At 43.7% G+C, this 22,230-nt stretch overlaps 1 protein-coding gene across 9 annotated transcripts in view; it reads left to right on the top strand.

Annotated features, from left to right (window-relative positions):
- The window catches only part of LOC118402182 (GRB10-interacting GYF protein 2-like), a 42,139-nt gene that overhangs the window by 7,160 nt on the left and 12,749 nt on the right, over nt 1-22,230 (top strand). The window contains exons 1-20 of one of the 9 annotated variants that reach the window (XM_035800186.2): nt 1,802-2,152; nt 4,910-4,963; nt 5,171-5,324; nt 5,545-5,640; nt 5,838-5,949; nt 6,376-6,484; nt 6,890-6,960; nt 7,089-7,121; nt 9,028-9,222; nt 9,557-9,786; nt 10,561-10,708; nt 10,821-11,072; nt 11,306-11,544; nt 17,016-17,160; nt 17,464-17,630; nt 17,965-18,206; nt 18,593-18,726; nt 18,900-19,000; nt 19,183-19,344; nt 19,583-19,738. In XM_035800186.2, the coding sequence (XP_035656079.1) occupies nt 4,926-4,963; nt 5,171-5,324; nt 5,545-5,640; nt 5,838-5,949; nt 6,376-6,484; nt 6,890-6,960; nt 7,089-7,121; nt 9,028-9,222; nt 9,557-9,786; nt 10,561-10,708; nt 10,821-11,072; nt 11,306-11,544; nt 17,016-17,160; nt 17,464-17,630; nt 17,965-18,206; nt 18,593-18,726; nt 18,900-19,000; nt 19,183-19,344; nt 19,583-19,738 (2,784 nt within the window). In that variant the 5' untranslated portion in view covers nt 1,802-2,152; nt 4,910-4,925. Of the gene's footprint in view, nt 1-1,801; nt 2,153-2,178; nt 2,387-4,909; nt 4,964-5,170; nt 5,325-5,544; nt 5,641-5,837; nt 5,950-6,375; nt 6,485-6,889; nt 6,961-7,088; nt 7,122-9,027; nt 9,223-9,556; nt 9,787-10,560; nt 10,709-10,820; nt 11,073-11,305; nt 11,545-17,015; nt 17,161-17,463; nt 17,631-17,964; nt 18,207-18,592; nt 18,727-18,899; nt 19,001-19,182; nt 19,345-19,582; nt 19,739-22,230 lie in introns of those variants that run through there. The other 8 variants (XM_052477049.1, XM_052477048.1, XM_035800182.2 and 5 more) reach the window with 8 other exon arrangements.

Here is a 22,230-nt window from a genome sequence, read left to right on the forward strand (position 1 = left end):
AAACACGATCCCACAAACTAAAGGTGGAAAAAAGGCTGCCTCTGATTGGGAACCATACCCGGCCAACAAAGAAATAGAAAAACTAGAATGGCCACCCTAATCACACCCCGACCTAACCAAATAGAGAAATAAAAAGGCTCTCTAAGGACAGGGCGTGACAACTAATCATAGTTTATGAAGTGGTGCAACACATCTGATTAATTTTAAACCTAGATTTACAAAACCTAGATTAGCACTAATTTACACCATGTTGGTGCAACCCACCCTTAACGATGCTCCTACAAAGGTTTTAATGATGAACATAGCCTTAAAGGCCCTTTCTCACCAAGTCAAATCAAATCAACGTTTATTTGTCACGTGCCCCGAATATAACAGGTGTTTAGACCTTATGCTTACTTACAGGCTCTAGCCAATAGTGTGGGGAAAAAAAGGTATGTATGTGTGTGTGTGTAGGTAAGTAAAGAAATAAAACAGTAAAAAGACATTTGAAAATAACAGTAGCAAGGCTATATACAGACACCGGTTAGTCAGGCTTATTGAGGTAATATGTACATGTAGGTATGGTTAAAGTGACTATGCATATATGATGAACACAGAGTAGCAGCAGCATAAAAAGAGGGGTTAGCGGGTGGTGGGACACAATGTAGATAGCCCGGTTAGCCAATGTGCGGGAGCACTGATTAGTCGGCCCAATTGAGGTAGTATGTACATGAATGTATAGTCAAAGTGACTATATGATAAACAGAGAGTAGCAACAGCATAAAAGAGGGGTTGAGTGGGGGGTGGGCACACAATGCAAATAGTCTGGGTAACCATTTGGTTACCTGTTCAGGAGTCTTATGGCTTGGGGGTAAAAAACTGTTGAGAAGCCTTTTTGTCCTAGACCTGGCCCTCCGGTCTTGCCATGTGGTAGTAGAGAGAACAGTCTATGGCTGAGGTGGCTGGGGTCTTTGACAATTTTTAGGGCCTTCCTCTGACACTGCCTGGTGTAGAGGTCCATAAATATTTTACTTTTCATTTAAGTTTTGGTTCAGAAGATCATGATAGGGTATTTAATCTGTAAATGTCATGCATAAATGTATTTGATAATGGTATGTACAGCTAACTGACAAAATAAAGGAAACACCAACATAAAGTGTCTTAATAGCTTCAATGCATCTAAAAAGTTTGTATGTATGTATGTATGTATGTATGTATGTATGTATGTATGTATGTATGTATGTATGTATGTATGTAGTTTACAATGATGCATGTAATCAAATCTGAAGGTGGTAGCTAACTCTTAATCTTATACAACTTTTGGTTATTATAAGGCCAATATAATGTGTTCTTCTGCCATACAAGTCTAACATTCCACTTACATCAGCGCGATTTGTACTTTAAAATATGCCAGTCTGCGAATATGATTGGCATATGGAGGGCGTGTTCGTAAATTCAATCTGGAGTGCCAGAGAGCGCTCTGAGCGTTCGTAAATTCAGAGCGTCGGCAGATTGTCCATTTGTAAATTCAGAGCCACACTGGACCCTCTGGCAGAGGAGAAGGATTGATCCGAGCGTTCCGCTGCGTCTACGGCACTGCATCTCAGTGATAGAGGCGTCACTACAGACCCTGGTTCGATTCCAGGCTGTATCACAACCGGCCGTGATTGGGAGTATCATAGTGCGGCGCACAATTGGCCCAACGTCGTGCGGGTTAGGCCATCATTGTAAATAAGAAGTTGTTCTTAACTAACTTCCCTAGTTAAGTAAAGGTTCAATACACAATAAATAAACAACGGTTCCCAAGCTAACTGGCTAACATTGGTTAGCTACACAAATACTCGTCCAAGCAGAGCTGGTTAGGCTGTTTTCATGTTATCCAGGGCGTTGATGACTGCAACTGTGCTGCTGGCAACAATTTAATTACGCTTCTTTGCCGAAACAACCATATTCAACTGGTGTTGAGCGTTCGTAAATGAATCAGTTATTCTGCGCTCTGACACTCAGATGAGACCGCTCTGAAATCGGAGTAGAAACCAGAGACCTTACGAACGCGCCTGCATACGGGTCCTTATCGGGATATGTGTGTCGTCACCCATTCTCAGCCATCTTGTTGAAACGGAGAGAGCCACACACCTCGAATATAAACCCTGTGCTGTCAGTAAAAGCAGAGGTAAGACAGCGAAGATTAATTGCATAGTTTTGCTATAAAATAAAGCTAAACTATCGAAACAAGCATTCACGATGCTAAAGAGCCCAGTTTTAGCGATTTGAATGCGTTTATGAGGGTTGTTATAGCAGCATGTTTGCTTGGCCTTGAGGCTTGGGACTCAAGTATGTGGCAGCACCGCATTGGATCGGAGCGAGGTGGGAGGCATTTCTGCGTTGTAGCGGAGGCCGCACGGAGGTTTGGGGGTTAAGGATTCACTTGTCAGTTCATTACTTCTGTGCGATTTTGTGACAGTATGCCTTTTTGATTGTTTTCCTTTCGAGACACTGAGCATTTTTGTAGAAATGACTAAGCGTCAATGATCGATTGTTGCTTAAACCTTTGTAAAACTAAGTTCGCTAGCTGGTTAACAGTAGTTATGCTACTATAGCTAGCAAACTAACCTCGCTAACCTTATCGATATAACGTTAGCTAGCTGGTCCAATAGTTAGCTAACTGTCTTATAATATTTGAACATGGTATCATTATTGGTGGTTAAATACAGTAGCTACAACATCAATGATTCTGAAAACTGTTGTATCTACTGTACAGTAGCTGTCATGCTGTTACTTAGCTAGCTAGCATGTTACTACCTATTAAGCTAGTTTAGATACGTTAGTTTGCCAACCAACTTGGCAGCACAGTTGCACATTGGCTATCTAGGTACCGATAGTTGTTTTTGAAACGTTAACTGTCAGGCTAGTTGCACTGTCTAACATTAGCTAATTAACAGCAGTATTGCTAGTTAGCTCGAGCTACGTATGGGGAACGTGCGTGAGTCAGTCGGATTAGCAAGCTAATTATGGTCAGCCAAATGGGAAGTTAGCTAGCTACTGTAGTTCATGTGTTTGAAATGAAATGAAGGTGCTTTATGCAACTTGTTATGTAACTTGAAAAGTTTGTTGTTAGCCAGGTAGCTAATTTGCGAAAATTCCTTGTCTTATAACAACGTTATACAAACGTGATCATACATAGACATGCATATAAAGTCATTTGAGTTAAATAGTTAGACTTCATCTAAGCCTAGTACATTGTGTCGGCATGAAACATTAAAAGTCCAATTGTATTGGCTACTAGAAATGTGTAAGTTGAAACTTGAATATTTTCCTTACAATTCAATTTTTTTGGCCGCAATTTGTTCCTATTCACAACCTGAAGTCACAGGCTACAGTACTGACCGTGACATACTGTTTGGAATATAATAAATCATTTGTGACGGGTGTTTTGGTTTTGGTTTTTTCTTTTTTTTTTACAAAGGAGTTGGTAGTTTCTTTGTTTGTTGTCACTATAAATAATCAATCAAATTCGAATGTTGATTGGATGTAGCCCACACGTGGCTTGCAACAGGCGAAAAGTCCATCCCGTGCATGCTTCCTGTTTATCCTATAGCTAGACAGATTGCAGTTTGAACATGCCTTTAGGTAGCTAACTAAACTCCACATTGAATGAAGTTTCTGATCAACTCCATCAACAACTGAGTTGCACAGAGACCAGGCTTTGTGGAATTCAGATCAGACTCCATTGACTGAACCAAGGTCAATATTTTTTTTATTATTAAAAAATATATATATTATGAAAGCTCACCCATACCTTTTCTATAAATGTTAATCAAATACAACCCCTGCCTGTTTCCTTGTTGATTTAATTGGCACATGTGCAGTTGCCATTTTAGAGCAACAGCAATGAGCAAATAGTCAGTGGTTGCATTTCATTAAAGAGATACTTCGGGATTTTGGCAATGAGGCACCTTATCATCTTCCCCAGAGTCAGATGAACTCACGGATACCATGTTTGTCTCTGCGTGTATTTTATTAACTAGCCCTAGTGCAATTGCTAACTAGCGTTAGTGCAATGACTGGAGGTATATGGGTATTCTGCTAACATTGAATCTGGGGATTTAGATAAAGGGCCTCTTTGCCAAAATCCCAAAGTATCTCTCTAACGTTTATTGGAAAAGTATGGATTGCCGCAAACAAAGGCAGGCAACTTCAGAGGAAAAACATACTGTAGGTCCGAGGTAAGAGTTTCATGGTTAACTTAATTTGAAGTGTTGACCTTGAGCAAATTGATGTAGTCAGAGCTGAATTCCACAAATCCTGGTCTCTGCTTCACTCCATTGGTGGAGTTGATCAGAAGCTTCCTTCACCATGGAGTGGAGTTTATTCCGCTAACCTAGGGTCATTATCTGAATGGTCTGTGAACTAACTAGGTAGCCTGTATACAGCATACAATAACTTGTTTGTGATTATGGTCATTTGCATGCAAACATCCAAGTTTATTGTAGTATTTCCAGAATAAAGCCTGTGGGCAGGGAAAGGGAGACACTGTTGTCAATTATTGGTGTCTGAGGAGCCTCTTTCCTAACTGGGCAACTTCCTAAAATGGCTTCAGTCGATTGAAATTGTACTCCTTGTATAAGGGAGGGATGGGGCTATCCTCTGGAATGAGTTGGAATACCACAAACTCACTGTAAGATCCAATCGGCCTACATCTAAAACATTAATAATTTGGGAAAATGATTGGCTGATGCAATATTTGTTACACCATCAAAACACTTTTAAACCATAATTTGGGTCTGTAATCTTTCACTACTAGAAATTGATATACGATTTTCAGTTGCATTGGCAGATTAATTACTGACTACATCTCCAAGAAAAATATTCAACCTGAAGTTTGGTGTTTGTTGTAATAGGCTAATAATGTTGGCCCTTTCCTCCCCAGAGAAGTTCTAGAAAGAATGGCAGAAACTCAGACACTCAACTTCGGACCAGAATGGTTAGTAAATATGAATTCTTGTTGAGCTGAAATGTTGAATCAGGTTGATTAACAGGGATCTGGGTTGTTAGGCTGGTTTTTCGTTTGACACGTGGTGCAGTGGAGTCTCACATTTTGAGGCCTGTCAGTTGTCCTCAACTTCACTGTTGTCTTTCTGAATTCTGTCCCTTTTCCTATTCTTCCCCTCCCCCACTCCCTTTTCCCTAGGCTCCGGGCCCTGTCTGGGGGTGGCCATGGGGGTGGTAGCAGCAGTAGCGTTGCCACCTCACCACCACTCTCTCCTGCATTGCCAAAGTATAAACTTGCGGACTACCGCTACGGGAGAGAAGAAATGCTAGCACTTTATGTCAAGGATAGGGAGGTGAGGCAAAGGAATTCTGATGTGTTCTAAAAGGATACAGAAATATATGATTGACATACAAATAAAGTGACTTGTATTGGCATGTTCTAAAACGTGACATTGTACCTTTTTGTGGAGTCATTAAAAAAAAATCGAATATATAATGGCCTTTTCCTGTAATATGTGTATTAAAACCTGACAATGCAATGGCTCATATACCCCCCCCCTCTCTCCTTATCAGATCCCTGTAGACTTACATGATAAGGATTTTCTGCCCATTTTACAAGAGGAGCCCCTGCCACCGCTGGCACTTGTAGCTTTTACAGAGGAAGAGCAGGTTGGTGCTTTCACTGTTCATATAGGAGGCCATGCTAGAATGAATATGCACAATTACAACTATGCCTTTCTCAGTGTCCTTATCCATTTTGTTGCTAACCTCTAGTAAGTATAATTGTTTGCCATAGACATGTCTTTTTAAATTCTTGTCAGTCTCTTTCTTCATCCCCCTCTTTTTCCCTCTATCTCTCCCCACAGAGAAATTTCTCCATGTCTGTAAACAGTGCAGCAGTGCTCAGGCTGATGGGAAGAGGAGGAGGCCCGGTGGGGCCAGGGGCACCGAGGGGTCGAAGCACTTCACGGGGAAGAGGTGAGGTGGAGTGTCTTGTTGTGTCAATGTGGGCATCCCAATAGTCTAATGTGACTTTGCTTGTCTCTTCTTCATCTGAAAACAGTCTCGGTGAAAGTGGTATGGAGGAGGCAAAGCATACAGTTGCGTTCAACTGTTAAATTATTTCAGTCAGTGCTGAAATAACAACCCTCTTTAGATTATATTGACTGAGACCCACCCTTCAGAATGTTAACAATCTTGTGCCGGCTGCACAGAAGGGAATTAACACTATCACTCTGTTTCTACGCTTGATTATGCCTCTGTCAGTAGAAGCTGTCGCAGCTGGTTGAATTCATCATCACCAGCTAGCGCCAACATTAAAGTGTAGTGTGTGTGTTTGAATCCTTCTCGTGTGTAGTATGATTTGTGGATTAAAATAAAGTATTTCAAATGTGTATCTGGCAGGACGGGGTAGAGGAGATGGAGGGTTTTACCAAAGAAGTTTTGATGACGTGGAGGGAGGCTTTGGCCGCGGAGGCAGGGAGATGCACCGCTCCCAGAGCTGGGAGGAGAGGTAATGGACTACCCGCTCTAGAGACACAAGTTCAACTGGAATTATACGCACATTAACCTTTGACTTCAATGGATGATTTATGCAAAAGTTGAGTGGGCGCATCTTAAATTGGGTTCCAGGCTAGTGGAATGAGAATGGTCAAGATCATGGCTTTCCAACGCTGTTCAAGGAGATCTACCATCCTGTAGGTTTTCACTCAAACCCTATTCTAGCCTGATTCAAATAGTTAGCTGGTTGATGCACAATCAGGTTCGTTACAACAGGAAGGTAAGCTCTGAAGGAACAGGGTTTGAGAGCCCTGGTCTAAACCCTTTTGTTTTATGGGATTTACGTATTGTCATGTTTTATGTCTGTTTATACCTGCATGCTCAGTCATCCTTTTTGTCTTTTTTTCTTTTTTCAAAGTCACGCTGAGTCTATTTTCTCCCCATCTAGGGGAGACAGAAGGTTTGAAAAGCCAGGTCGAAAAGAGTCAGGTTTGTGTCAATACTTTCTAGTCAAGTAATCAATGCAGTATGAATGATGTGCTTAAATGACAGTTACAGCATTTACAGGTAATAATTTATTTTTCTTTGTCGCTCCTCTGTCTCCATTGACTTGGCAGAAGTTGCTCCTGCTCACTTTCCGATGAATCATAGTAAGTTTGCCCTCCGCCCTTTCACTTCTACACGTCCCTTTCTTGTCAAGGGGAACTAGCTGCTGTTTCTCCAAAGAATATAAACTCAGCAAAAAAAGAAACGTCCTCTCACTGTCAACTGTGTTTATTTTCAGCAAACTTAACATGTGTAAATATTTGTATGAGCATAACAAGATTCAACAAATGAGACATAAACTGAACAAGTTCCACAGACATGTCACTAACAGAAATGGAATCATGTGCCCCTGAACAAAGGGGGGTCAAAATCAAAAGTAACAGTCAGTATCTGGTGTGGCTACCAGATGCTTTAAGTACTGCAGTGCATCTCCTCCTCGTGGACTGCACACGATTAGCCAGTTCTTGCTGTGAGATGTTACTCCTCTCTTTCACCAAGGCACCTACAAGTTCCCAGACATTTCTGGGGGGAATGGCCCTAGCCCTCACCCTCCGATCCAATAGGTTCCAGAGGTGCTCAATGAGATTGAGATCTGGGCACTTCGCTGGCCATGGCAGAACACTGACATTCCAGTCTTGCAGGAAATCACGCACCGAACGAGCAGTATGGCTGGAGGGTCATGTCAGGATGAGCCTGCAGGAAGGGTACCACATGAGGGATGAGGATGTCTTCCCTGTAACGCACAGCGTTGAGATTGACTGCAATGACAACAAGCTCAGTCCGATGATTCTGTGACACACTGCCCCAGACCATGACGGATCCTCCACCTCCAAATCGATCCCGCTCCAGAGTACCAGCCCTGGTGTAATGCTCATTCCTTCGACGATAAACGCGACCATCACCCCATGTGAGACAAAACCGCGACTCGTCAGTGAAAAGCATTTTTTCGTAGTCCTGTCTGGTCCAGAGACTGTGGGTTTGTGCCCATAGGCAACGTTGTTGCCGGTGATGTCCGGTGAGGACCTGCCTTACAACAGGCCTACAAACCCTCAGTAGAGCCTCTCTCAGCCTGCGGACAGTCTGAGCACTGATGGAGGGATTGTGCGTTCCTTGTGTAAATCGGGCAGTTGTTGCCATCTTGTACCTGTCCAGTAGGTGTGCTGTTCACATATACTAATCCTGTGCAGGTGTTGTAACACGTGGTCTGCCACTGCGAGTAGCACAGTTGGTAGAGCATGGCGCTTGTAACGCCAGGGTAGTGGGTTCGATTCCCGGGACCACCCATACGTAGAATGTATGCACACATGACTGTAAGTCGCTTTGGATAAAAGCGTCTGCTAAATGGCATATATTATATTATATTACTGTTCGTGCTGTCTCCCTGTAGTGCTGTCTTAGGCGTCTCACTGTACGGACATTGCAATTTATTGCCCTGGCCACATCTGCAGTCCTCATGCCTCCTTGCAGCATGCCTAAGGCACGTTCACGCAGATGAGCAGGACCCCTGGGCATCTTTCTTTTGGTGTTTTTCAGAGTCAGTAGAAAGGCCTCTCTTAGTGTCCTAAGTTTTCATAACTGACCTTAATTGCCTACCGTCTGTAAGCTGTTAGTGTCTTAACGACCGTTCCACAGGTGAATGTTCATTAATTGTTTGGTTCATTGAACAAGCATGGGAAACTGTGTTTAACCCCTTTACAATGAATATCTTTGAAGTTATTTGGATTTTTATGAATTATCTTTGAAAGACAGGGTCCTGAAAAGGGGACGTTTCAATTTTTTTCTGAGTTTATATTTTCTATGCTAAAACTGAGGGTAAACGTGTACTTCACAAGTGCCTAACTGTAGCAAACGTTTAAACAATCTCCTCACTTATTTATTGTTATCAAAGACCGTATCAGGCTAAAAGATTGTATTGCTACATATGTAATCGAGTAAAAATAAATAAATGTTGAACTTGATGTTTCCCTTGTTATGAATTAAATTCAAGTTATTCAATTGTTTTCCCTCCAGTCCGTGCTAACTACGAGGATGTTGGGACCGGCGTGGGAGGCCTGCCTGTGAGGAAGCACGATTTTACACGTTCGGAGAGCGAGAACTGGCGCACGTCCCGCGACGAAGCAAATGGTGAGGACGGTGACGAGGGGGGCTGGCGCCTGGCGGGTGCCTCGCGACGCGACAGTGACTGGTGGTGCCCCCCGAGTCCAGGTGTGCCCTGTAGTGATCCTACACTGCTGCCACCATATTGTCCCGTTGGCAGGCGGTGGTTTTAATTGCAGGCCTAACGCGCTACAGGTTGATTTTTAAAAAGGCAGGCTTATTCTGAACTCTTAAATCACAACGGACACCTCAAATGTCTCCAGTTTAGGACACCTAAGAGAATGGGTTTTCAACAGGGAGTACTAGAATCCATTCAGAAACACAATAAACCCCCCCCCCCCAAAAAAAGCATCACTTTGATCTAAAGCTTCAAGGCTTCAATGTGAGAGAATGGCTGGGGTGAAGCTCAGTGACCGGGTCTCTAAACCACTTCTCTCCTCAGACGGGCTGCGGTCGGCAGTGCGGCGAGAGGTGCACCCGGGGGAGCAGCCACGGCAGCGCCGGTTCCCGTTCGACGCCAGAGAGGACGAGCGCGGCTACAGGCGTCCCCGGTCAGGCAGTGGCAGCCTGGAGGAGGATGGGAGCAGCCTGCCAGAGTGGTGCTTGGAGGACGCTGAGGAGGAGACGGGCACCTTCGATTCGTCCGGAGCCTTCCTCTCGCTCAAGGTTCGAGTGAGTGTGAACTCCATATAGTCTAACAAACATCACTTGTTAAAGGGATGCTTCGGGACTTTTGCAATGATGCCCTTTATCTACTTCCCCAGCATCAGATTAACTTGTGGATACCATTTTGTATGTTTCTGTGTCTAGTATGAAGAAAGTTAGAGGTAATTTTGTGAGCCAATGCTGACTAGCGTTAGCACAATGACTTTATTTATTGTAATTTTATTTGAACTTTTATTTACTAGGCAAGTAAGTTAAGAACAAATTATTATTTCACTTGTTTTTCGAACCAGGGTCTGTAGTGACGCCTCTAGCACTGAGATGCAGTGCTTTAGACCGCTGTGCAACTCGGGAGCTGCTAGTAGATACCCATAGACTTTGTTATTGCGCTAACGCTAATTAGCAACTTCCTTCAAACCACACGCAGAGACATAATAAATGGTATCCATGAGTTAATCTGACTCCTGGGAAGCAGTTAAAGAGCATCCATTGCCAAAATCCCATAGTATTCCTTTAATGGGTGCAGGGACAAATAAAGGTTGAAGAAATTAAGTAGGACCTGCACACATGTTTGAGGTCTATTGAGTATATATGCAATGATTATTTGTTTTCACTGATGGGCAATTTGTTTGCAGCTATTACAAAAAGTATGGCATCGGAGCACTGTGGCACATGGAGCACTGTGGCACATGGAGCACTGTGAATACAAGGCTGCTATGCGAAGGACATATGGAGACTTTCATGACAATTTGTGTGTATACAGTATATATTTCTCCTCCACAGAAAGCTCCCAAGGAGCCCATCCTGGAGGAGGCAGAGCTGGACTTCAGACCCCTGGAGGAGTGTGACGAGGGCCTTGAGGAGGACGGACAGCCCCGGGAGACCAAAAACCCAGACAGAGAGGCAAGAAGAGACCCCGACAGAAAACAGGGTGAGTTAAGAGGAGTAGAAACTATGTCCGGCATACTGTATATATTTTTTCTCCCAATAGTAAACTGTGTAGAGAGAGAACATCAAATGAATGTGTCTCGTTTTTTTCCCAGATGTGGGGAGAGGGGAAGTAGAGGCGCCACCTGCTCCCTCGCCTCCAGAACCCCAGCCCTCCGCCCCTCTGCTGCCCCCCAGCCAGCCTGACAGAGCAGAGGAGCCTGAGAGGCCACTTGAGCGACCCCCAGCCCCGGAACACAGGCCAGAGGCCAACAAAGTCCCCCTGAATGTCCCCATGTCGATGCCCATGTCCAACACAATGCTGGACTCCCTCCCCATCCCCCACACCGCAGCACACACTCTCACAGGTAGGCTTACACAAGAGCAGGGGAGGAGTACAGTCAAATCTGCCACATTTGTGCCCGTTGAAGGCTGATTGATGAGACATTGTAAATGACAATGGTATTTCCTCCAGTAACCCTGTGCTTCAAATAAACAGACTCAGGATTGCATGTAGTTTGAGGTTGTCACCTGCACATAGTTTCTAGAAGCGCCACCTCCATCTGTGACAGGCTAACCCTACACCCTTTGTCCTGTCCAGTGTCTCCAGTGTCGGCCCCGTCGTCCACCATACAGATGCAGCAGAAGCCCCCGGACGTGCCCGTGGCTATGCCCATCCCGCTGCCCTTCAACACCAGCCTCATGGCTCAGAGCACGTCTATCATGACCCCCAACATTATGGCCCCTAGCACGGGCCTCATGGCTCCTATTGGAAGGCCCACGGTCATGCCGCCACACCACACCATGGTTGAGGATGAGAGACTGAAGCACTTTGAACAGGTAAGTAGACAGACAGTAGGCAGGTTTCTATTGACCCAGGTTTATTTGACAAAAGCTGTGCAGCAAGTAAAATTATTGCGACATTTGTAATGGACACGGCAGAAGAGTCATTTCTTTAAGTTTATTGCGACAAATGATGGAAATGGTGTTTTTCTAATAAATTGATTGTTGAATAATTCTGAAAGTAAGCGGGGCACGTGATGTCACTTAATAAAGCTCCACCACACATGTATTATAAAAGCCCGTTGCTTGCAAAATCCATTTATTAAACTAAAATAATGTTTATTTGCTTGACCAGGATTGTCATGACTTTCATGAATGTCTGAATTGCTTTGAATTGCAATTTGAAGTTTGACCATCAAATAGTTTGAGATCTCTACTATGACTGCAAGTTACACTATGGCACAGACTCTGGCCATAATAAGTAGGCATAGGATAATTATTAGAATAAGGTATGGCAAATATTAGTCAATTCCTGCATTCTATCCATGCTGGCTTTTGCAGGCTACTTGAGACATGAAACAGATGGGTAGGCAGGGCATATAGGCTGTCACTTTATTAACAAATAATCTGTCTATATGGATAATGGAAACACTTCAACCACTTAATTTTAATTCATTTTTCTTTTAGCGTATTTATTTGTAGGTGTGACATTATGTCCAACTGTTTTGATCGACATGACAGTTCAATGGAAACTCACTGTGGCAGCCAATTGTCACATCTACTTTCCATCCGGACTTTCTAAATGTTGACGAAAGAAATTACTGGACAAGGAAATGGAAACCTAGCTAATGCCGGTTTCTAGTAGGAGTTAGTTGGTTGCAGAGCTGCGTGTTGAGCAGGGTAGTGAAAGTTATCAAGCTGGTTTTGGTGAAACTGAATTTGGAGCGTCTCTGGATATGAAAAGTGATGTGTGTTCACTTCTGAAACACGTCAAGAATATGGAGAGGATGTTCATTGAATTGTAATGAAATCGAAAACACCTTATATCCATTTTGTATATTCCTCTGGGATAAGCTGAGCTAGTGGTGTTTGTTCTGTGATACTGTATACTATCATGATGCTCTCTCTACAGGACTAGACAAACATTTTTGGATCCCATGTACAATCTCCTGCTGTTGTGCCCTTAAGCAAGGAGCTTTACCCCCATCAAGTAAAATAATTGCACTGTTAGGCTACTGTATAAAACACATGGTCAAGCCATCTGGAGAGCTACTGGGTGTACAGGCTTTGGATACAGCCCTGCTCAAACACCAGAGTCCGCTTATTAAGGTCATGTTGAGCTGCTGCTTTTTAAAAAACTATTTAATGTAGCAATAAGTGGGACACGAACAAAAGCCTGCACACCCAGTAGCTCTACCAACCAAATACAATGCAATAATCAATAACAATGTAATACTCCGAAAAGCCCTAGGAGAAATGAAGGACACAAAGGAAGCAGACTGTATATGGGCCAGTTCCAATAGTATATTTACAGTGCATCCGTAAAGTATTTAGACCCATTCACCTTTTCCACGTTTTGTTACGTTACAGCGTTCTTCTAAAATAAATGTCATTTCCCCCCCTCATCAATCTACACACAATACTCCCAATACAGGTTTTTAGAAATGTTTGCAAATGTATTAATACAAATCAGAAACCTTATTTGCAGAAGTATTCAGACATGTTGCAATGAGACTTGAAATTGAGCTCGGGTGCATCCTCTTTCCATTGATCATTCTTGAGATGTTTCTACAACTTGGAGTCCACCTGTGGTAAATTCAATTGATTGGACATGATTTGGAAAGGCACACACCTGTCTACATAAGGTCCCACAGTTGACAGTGCATGTCAGAACAAAAACCAAGCCATGAGGTTGAAGGAATTGTCCATAGAGCTCCAAGACAGGATTGTGTCGAGGCACAGATCTCGGGAAGGGTACCAAAAACGGTCTGCAGCATTGACGGTCCCCAAGAACACAGTGGCCTCAATCATTCTTAAATGGAAGAAGTTTGGAACCAACTCTAACTAGAGATGGCTGCCCGGCAAAACGGAGCAATCAGGGGAGAAGGGCCTTGGTCAGGGAGGTGACCAAGAACCCGATGGTCACTCTGACAGAGCTCCAGAGTTCTCTGTGGAGATGGGAGAACTTTCCAGAAGGACAACCGTCTCTGCAGCACTCCACCAGTCAGGCCTTTATGGTAGAGTGTTTCGATGGAAGTCACTCTTCAGTAAAAGGCACATCCCATTTTGGAGTTTGGCGAAAGGCACCGAAATGACTCTCAGACCATGACGAACAAGATTCTCTGGTCTGATGAAACCAATATTTGAACTCTATGGCCTGAATGCCAAGCGTCACATCTGGAGGAAAGATGAACCGAGCAAAGTACAGAGATCCTTGATGAAAACCTGCTCCACAACACTCAGGACCTCAGTCTGGGGCAAAGGTTCACCTTCCAACAGGACAATGACCTTAAGCACCCAGCCAAAACAACGCAGGAGTGACTTTGGGGCAAATTTGAATGTCCTTGTGTGCCCAGCCAGGGCCTGGCCCTGAACCTGATCAGACATCTCTAAGGAGACCTGAAAATAGCTGTGCAGCGATGCACCCCATCCAACCTGACAGAGCTTGAGAGGATCTGCAGAGAAGATTGGGAGAAACTCTCCAAATCAAATTGTATTAGTCACATGCTTACTTATGAGCCCCTCACCAACAGTGCAGATTTAAAAAATACAAATAAGATATTAAAGTAACAAGTAATTAAAGGGGAGCAGTAAAAAATAACTATACATACATGCATACATGGGGGTGCCGGTACAGAGTCAATGTGCGGGAGCACCGGTTAGTTGAGGTAGTATGTACATGTAGGTAGTTAATTAAAGTGACTATGCATAGATGACAACAGTGAGTGGTAGTGGGCAGGGGGATGCAAATATTCTGGGTAGCCATTTGACTAGATGTTGAGGAGTCTTATGGCTTGGGGGTAGAAGCTGTTTAGAAGCCTCTTGGACCTAGACTTGTTGCTCTGGTACAGCTTGCCGTGTGGTAGCAGGGAGAACAGTCTATGACTAGGGTGGCTGGAGTCTTTTACAATTTTTAGGGCCTTCCTCTGACACCGCCTGGTAAAAAGGTCCTGAATGGCAGGAAGCTTGGCCCCAGTAATGTACTGGGCCATTCGCACTACCCTCTGTAGTGCCTTGCGGTCGGAGGCTGAGCAGTTGCCAGGCAGTGATGCAACCAGTCAGAATGCTCTCGATGGTGCAGCTGTAGAACCACTGCAGCCCCGTCGATGAGAATGGGGGCGTGCTCGGTCCTCTTTCCTGTAGTCCACAATCATCTCCTTTGTCTTGATCACGTTGAGGGAGAGGTTGTTGTCCTGGCACCACATGGCCAGGTCTCTGACCTCCTCCCTGTAGGCTGTCTCGTTGTTGTCAGTGATCAGGCCTACCACTGTTGTCATTGGCAAATTTAATGATGGAGTTGGAGTCGTGGTGTGCCAAGCTTGTAGCGTCATACCCAAGAAGACTCGAGGCTGTAATCGCTGCCAAAGGTGCTTCAGCAAAGTACTGAAAAAAAAGGTCTGAATACTTATGTAATTGTGATATTTAAGATCAAAACCTTTCTAGAAACCTGTTTTTGCTTTATGGGGTATTGTGTGTAGATTGATGAGGGGGGGAAAGAACTATTTCATCCATTTTAGAAAATGCCCTTTAACATAACAATGTGGGATATGTGAAGGGGTCTGAAGACATAATTTGCAAATAAATTCATTAAAAATCCTACAATGTGATTTTCTGGATTTTTTTCCCCCTCATTTTGTCTGTCATAGTTGAAGTGTACCTATGATGAAAATTACAGGCCTCTCATCTTTTCAAGTGGGAGAACTTGCACAATTGGTGGCTGACTAAATACTTTTTTGCCCCACTGTATATTATTATCTGTCACTACTACATGTGTCCATCTCATTGATATCAAATTATTGGAGATAAACCTTGTTTTTCAGTCCACCATGCGTCATGTGCGTAATGGTCATGTGAGGTGAAATGTGTGTATTTCGGGATGTAAGCACAGTTTGTTTGTTTGATCTGACGCAGATCCGTTTCGGGTCGAAACGTTGTCAATAAAGCGGTGTATTAGGAGCTTTAACAGTGTGCGGGCCTTGTTCTATACTAGTGTTCTTAATTATCCCAGCAACTATGTTTTTAAGGTGCGTATGACGACAAACTTCTATTTATAACTTGTCAGATATGTCCAGATCACCTAGCCCGATATCGGCTAAAGTTAAGGTTTTAGATATTGTTGTCATTTTTTTTGTCACTCAAATCACATGAAATCATATTAGACATGGCAAAATGTATAGAGTGTCAAGAAAGTGTGCTTTAAAACGGCAACGTTTTCTTTGCACCCCATGACACAATGGGTACAATTGCAGTAAATAAGCTGTAACCCTGCAAAATTCTCTCCACCACCAAGAGGGCTGTTAACAGTTTGTATCATGAACGGTGCCTGTAACCATAGAAGTAGACATGGTGCGTGGGCCCACGTGCAGGGGGGTGCGCTGGAGTTTTCCCATGCTGGAAGGGGAGCCCCAAGTGAAGAAGTTTGGGAACCCCTAAGCTAGATCAAACACTAAATATGAACTTGTTGCTTGATTTTTAATGTGCTTACAAATAAATACCACTGACACTAATAAAATTGTGATAAAAAATATAATAATAATTGTATTTATAAATGGTGTAATTGTGTGAATTTTACAGTGGATATAGGCCTACCCTTTATTCAGTCGTATGGCGAATGGACGATGTGCCAGACACTGATTTGTGAAACGCTGCCAATTGCTCAGTATTTGGAGTTGAGAAATAAATCATACAGCACTGGAAAGCTGGGATATTTTATATGTTCGTCTGATAAATAAACAAAATAGCTCATTAACATCTTGGGGCTCTAATCTGGTTTTTAAACTATTACATAGACTACAGCCCTCAAACTCCACTCTGGACTTAGAAGCCAGTTCCACTGCATTTTTTTCATTGTTCACCATTGTTAGACCTGGGACACCAGGTGGCGTGTATGTGCAATTAATGATCGGGTAGAACTGAAAACCAGTAGTTTCCCGGAACTCGAAGGTTAAGAGTGGAATACCCCTGGACAACAGAATAGCACCATTACAATATATATTTTCTCTGGCCAAAGCGGTGCCTGTAGATACAATACATGGTTCTACTCTGATGCATTCTGCAGAGATTGGGAGAACAGTGCACAGCACATTGCATTTGGAGGACACCTTTTGATACAACTCTGATCAAACTAATTTTATATATATTTTTAAAAATCTATATTCTACTGGTCCAACAATTTGTTTCACCTGTCCCGGACAAGTGTTAATTATGTCGAGCCCTGCCTTACATGTACCCCTTGAATGTACAATAAAGGTGTCTACGTTCACCCCCCCATCTCTCACTCTTCCTGTTTTCACTCTCTACTTGTGAAGGAAGCAGAGAAGATGGTGGCGTATCTACAGGACAGTGACGACCGGCTGGCTGCCAAGAACTCAGCACCCGAACCAGCCGGCCTGCCGCTCACACACGAGGCTGCTCTGAAGTGGTTCTATAAAGACCCCCAGGGAGAGATGCAGGGTAAGACGGAGGGAGAGAATGAAGGGAGGGGGGCTTTTTTGAAGGAAAATCTGCGTGCTCTGCAACCCGTATCATTTCAACTAGTCACCACTGCTGGAGAGAGACTGTGTTCTTTATCTATTATCAATGGCACGGTCTGCACTATATTTCCTGGTCTAAAGTAAATTATTAATCTGTGATTCGGGGGGGTTGTACAGCCCTGGAATATAATTTCAAATAGTCAGACTCGGAACAACTTTTTTTCTATTTTTTTATTTACAAATGTAAAGTGACTGTGAAATGTAATCATCTCCCCCTCTCCAGGTCCGTTCAGTAACCCGGAGATGACAGAGTGGTTCCAGGCGGGCTACTTCACCATGACCCTGCTGGTGAAGAGAGGCTGTGACGAGGTCTTCCAACCGCTGGGGGAGATCATCAAGATGTGGGGCAGGGTCCCCTTCGCCCCTGGACCAGCACCGCCACCCTTACTGGTAACCATCACACACACCTGAGCTCCATCCAGCATTCAAGCGTTCGCTCCTTTAGAATATTGTCAAATAATCTTGATAATTCCATAGGCAATTAAAATTATTCGGACTCACCCTCGACCACTTTAGTCTTCTCATTGTCAAGACAAGGCAAATTTGTGTTGGCTGCCTGCACTTCAGAAGGAGAATGTTGTGAATGTTGCAATGATTTATTCTACAAGTCAGAGGCGTGTTAGCTGTACATGTATTGCGCTCCACAACGTTGTGCCATGTTGAACGCATCCACGGTGGTCGTCCGCTTGCCGATACCCATGTAACTCGCCGTCTGTGTTCACAGGGTGACGCTGGGGACCAGGAGCGTCTGAAACTGCAGCAGGAGCTGACTGCCCTCAACCTGTACCAGCTGCAGCAGCTGCAGTACCAGTACCTGTTGAGGCAGCAGTACGCCCAGGCCCTGGCCCAGCAGAAAGCCCAGGCCCTCAGCTCAGCACCACACCAGCAGCAGCAGCAGCAGCAGCAGCAGATCAACCTGCTCCTCCAGCAATACCAGGCCCTCAAGATGAGGTCAGCGGAACACACGTAAGCGTACCCGTGCGCACACACCTCTACTGCAGTACCAGGCCCTTAAGATGAAGTGAGCGGGGCATACACACACACACGCCTACAGTAATACCACTGTCTGAGAACATGTCAGGCACACATTAACACAGAGTAAGGTAAAGTTGCCCCTAGACACTAATCTTGGGTCAGTATAACCATTAGTGGGGAAAATGCTAAGTTTAGAATTGGGGGAGAGGAAACTGATCCTAGATCTGTAGTGAGGTGAAACGTCATCTTGTAGAACACACACACACAAACAGCAATACCTCAAGCCCTCAAGATGACATCACACATATAGATAATGCAATGTCGATCATGTTAATGTTGGTAATGTAACTGGTTCCTGTGTCGGTCTCCCTGTCCAGAACATCCGAGAGTCTCTTAACTCCGGTGACGCGGTCCATGTCTGTACCAGACTCCCAGGGTTCTGTGTGGGAAATGCAGCACCCCTCCTCTCAGGTCTCTTGCACACCAAACATCCAGCAACCTGCCCCAAGTGGTACGTCTCCAACCCAGAACACACAAACTTGCACAGAATTTGTTTTGGCTGATGTTTTATAGCATATAGAGCTGTTGGTAGTTTGAGGATCTGAACCTCAACTTACAAAAAGAAGAGAAACCTCAATCGTATGCTCTATGATGGCCATCTGGCCTGGCTGTCTGTTTTTGCAGCGTGGGAGGGCAGCAGTGTGTGGGATCTGCCCATAGACTCCATGGCCCAGGCCCCCACCATAGAACAGATGCAACAGCTGGAGAAGAACAAGGCTGCTAAGGTAAGCGCACCGTATTGTCTATACTTATGCAATCCTTAGTTTCAGATCGAGACGTAGTGTTCTGATTTCAACGCTCTTAGTTAGCGGAAATCAGCCCTATATTGCTGTTTAATTATTGCCTCGCTGAATCTACCTTTTAAACAATGCTATGAAAATGATACAATGTGATTTGGTTTATGAAGGTCTCTCCTCCTCATCTACTGGAGATGGAGCGGCGTGAGGCTGAGCTGAGGGCCAAGAGGGAAGAGGAGGAGAAGGAGAGGAAAAGACTGGAGGAAGCGTTACGGGCCCGACAGGAGGCGGAACGCAAACGCCTGGAGGAGGAGCTATCACGTCATAAACAGGTTGGGGGGGGTCGTCATCAGACTGTTTCCTGCTGAAATAAGACGGTCATAATACCACGCTTTAGAGAAGTTGGTATGAAATGTTAAGAATTTCAGCTGCACCACACCTAGTCTTTGTTGTTGTTCAGTACATGTTTGCCTAGAGTTGCAAGTTTGACCCAGTAGCTGGTCTATTCCTAGAAAGAGGCCTTGATTTCTGTTTAATGCAATTAATTTCATGGATCTTTACTATACACAGGAGGAGGAGTTGAGGCAGCGGGAGCAGGAGGAGGCACAGCGCAGACAGAAGGAGGAAGAGGAACGGCAGGCACAGGAGGAGGCTCTCCGCAGACTAGAGGAAAGGAGGAGGGAGGAGGAAGAGCGGCAGCAAAGGGAAGAGTTCCTCCGTAAACAGGTACTGAGCTTCAGAATAAAGACAATATTAGGGCCCATAATCATGAAGTGTCTCAAAGTAGGAGTGCTGGAGTGCTGATCTAGGATGAGTTATCCTATAAAGGCGTCAGCATGCTTCAGTTCGGCTGGTCCCTAGCCGAACTCTTGCTTACCGAACGAGTGTGCTCACATGCTCCCTTAAGACTGTAGCTTCTAAAATGCGGAAATAGTACTGTTTGTCCATTATGGGACGCCGTTGGCAGAAAACACTTCATCAAAATAGTCAGAATGAGTCTTAAGGTAACAAGATATGTAATGAACTTTGACATTTTTGCCAAAGAGATCTTAGTCTGGCCATTTTACATCTAAGTAAGGTGTTTGGTGCAGTATTTAGCAGGAGTCGCGTCTCGTTGAATGACAGACTTTACTGAAGAATCCTTACTGTTGACCAATCACCGATGAAGGGGCGTTGACTTCGGCTCTGAACTTAAGCTTGCCTCCAGAAAATACAAGCGGGGGAAAAACATGAGTCCAAAGCGTCACTAAAAGTCGTCATAATGTACATTACCGTTCAAAAGTTTGGGGTCACTTAGAAATGTCCTTGTTTTTGAAAGAAAAGCACATTTTTGTCCATTCAAAATGATCAGAAAGAGTGTAGACATTGTAAATGACTATTGTAGCTGGAAACTGATGATTTTTAATGGAATATCTACATGGGCGTACAGAGTAGAGGTCGACCGATTTAATCGGAATGGCCTATTTAATTAGGGCCGATTTCAAATTTGAATAACAATCGGAAATCTGTTATTTTTGGACAACGATTTGGCCTATTTTTAAAAATATTTTTTACACCTTTATTTAACCAGGCAAGTCAGTATTCTGAAGCTCAGTCGCCTCTTCACTGTTGACGTTGAGACTGGTGTTTTGCGGGTACTATTTAATGAAGCTGCCAGTTGAGGACTTGTGAGGCATCTGTTTCTTGAACTAGACACTCTAATGTACTTGTCCTCTTGCTCAGTTGTGCACCGTGGCCTCCCACTCCTCTTTCTATTCTGGCTAGAGCCAGTTTGCGCAGTTCTGTGAAGGGAGTAGTACACAGCGTTGTACGAGATCAATTTCTCACCTTAATTTCTCAGAACAAGAATAGGCTGACAAGTTTCAGAAGAAAGTTATTTGTTTCTGACCATTTTGAGCCTGTAATCAAACCCACAAATTCTGATGCTCCAGATACTCAACTAGTCTAAAGAAGGCCAGTTTTATTGCCTCTTTAATCAGTACCACAGTTTTCAGCTGTGCTAACATAATTGCAAAAGGGTTTTCAAATGATCAATGAGCCTTTCTAAAATGATGAACTTGGATTACATTACATTTACATTTAAGTCATTTAGCAGACGCTCTTATCCAGAGCGACTTACAAATTGGTGCATTCACCTTATGACATCCAGTGGAACAGCCACTTTACAATAGTGCATCTAAATCTTTTAGGGGGGGTGAGAAGGATTACTTTATCCTATCCTAGGTATTCCTTAAAGAGGTGGGGTTTCAGGTGTCTCCGGAAGGTGGTGATTGACTCCGCTGACACAACATGCCATTTGAACACAGGAGTGATGGTTGCTGATAATGGGCCTATGTAGATATTCCTCAAATCTGCTGTTTCCAGCTACAATAGTCATTTACAACATTAACCATGTCTACACTGTATTTCTGATCAATTTGATCTCATTTTCACGGATAAAAATTATTTCTAAGTGACCCCAATCTCCTGAACGGTGGTGTATGTACAAATTCTACTGAACCGTTTCAGAAGCATGCTGAAGCCTTAAAACAGAAGCATGCTGAAGCCTTAAAACAGAAGCATGCTGAAGCCTTAAAACAGAAGCATGTCTGTTATACGAAATACATTCCGAAATAAATGTATTCTCAAAGGTTGTATTTTCCCTCTTAACGCTGTGCACTGAACTGACGTGCATGATTGTTGCTGACACTCCGATGTTTAGAAGAAGTGCATTAAACTGCGATGCTCAACTTAAACAGCGGTGCTGCTCGCAAAATCATTTAACGCCTGTGTACTTTAACACTCAGGATGTAACTTTATTTACAGTTCTACTGTTTTTGTTTTAACATTACATGGCAGTCAGACAACCCCATTGTAAAATATTTACCTGTGTTCTGTGCCAGATAAATATTCCCCTCGAGACGCATCCAATGACTCTTCACAACATGAGAGGGAAACATTTATTCTGACCATCTAAAAAGATATTCATTTTGGAGTAGAATATACATTTTTAAAGGTTACCGGAACTGAGTTTCTCAGTCCTTCTGCATCTGTACTCCCTAAGCAAGGGGACTGGAATTGGTTACATTGCAGTTTATTGCATGTACAAAATGATTCTTGTCCCTAAAAGTATGAAAGGTGAGATTGACTTAAGTTTCAGTCATGGGGATTTTTTTCTCCCCCTTTTAAAATAATATGGTCAGGGGTGACCTGATCCTAGATGAGTACTCCTACTTTTA

Source organism: Oncorhynchus keta, chromosome 23, assembly GCF_023373465.1.
Source record: "Oncorhynchus keta strain PuntledgeMale-10-30-2019 chromosome 23, Oket_V2, whole genome shotgun sequence".
Taxonomy (NCBI): domain Eukaryota; kingdom Metazoa; phylum Chordata; class Actinopteri; order Salmoniformes; family Salmonidae; genus Oncorhynchus; species Oncorhynchus keta.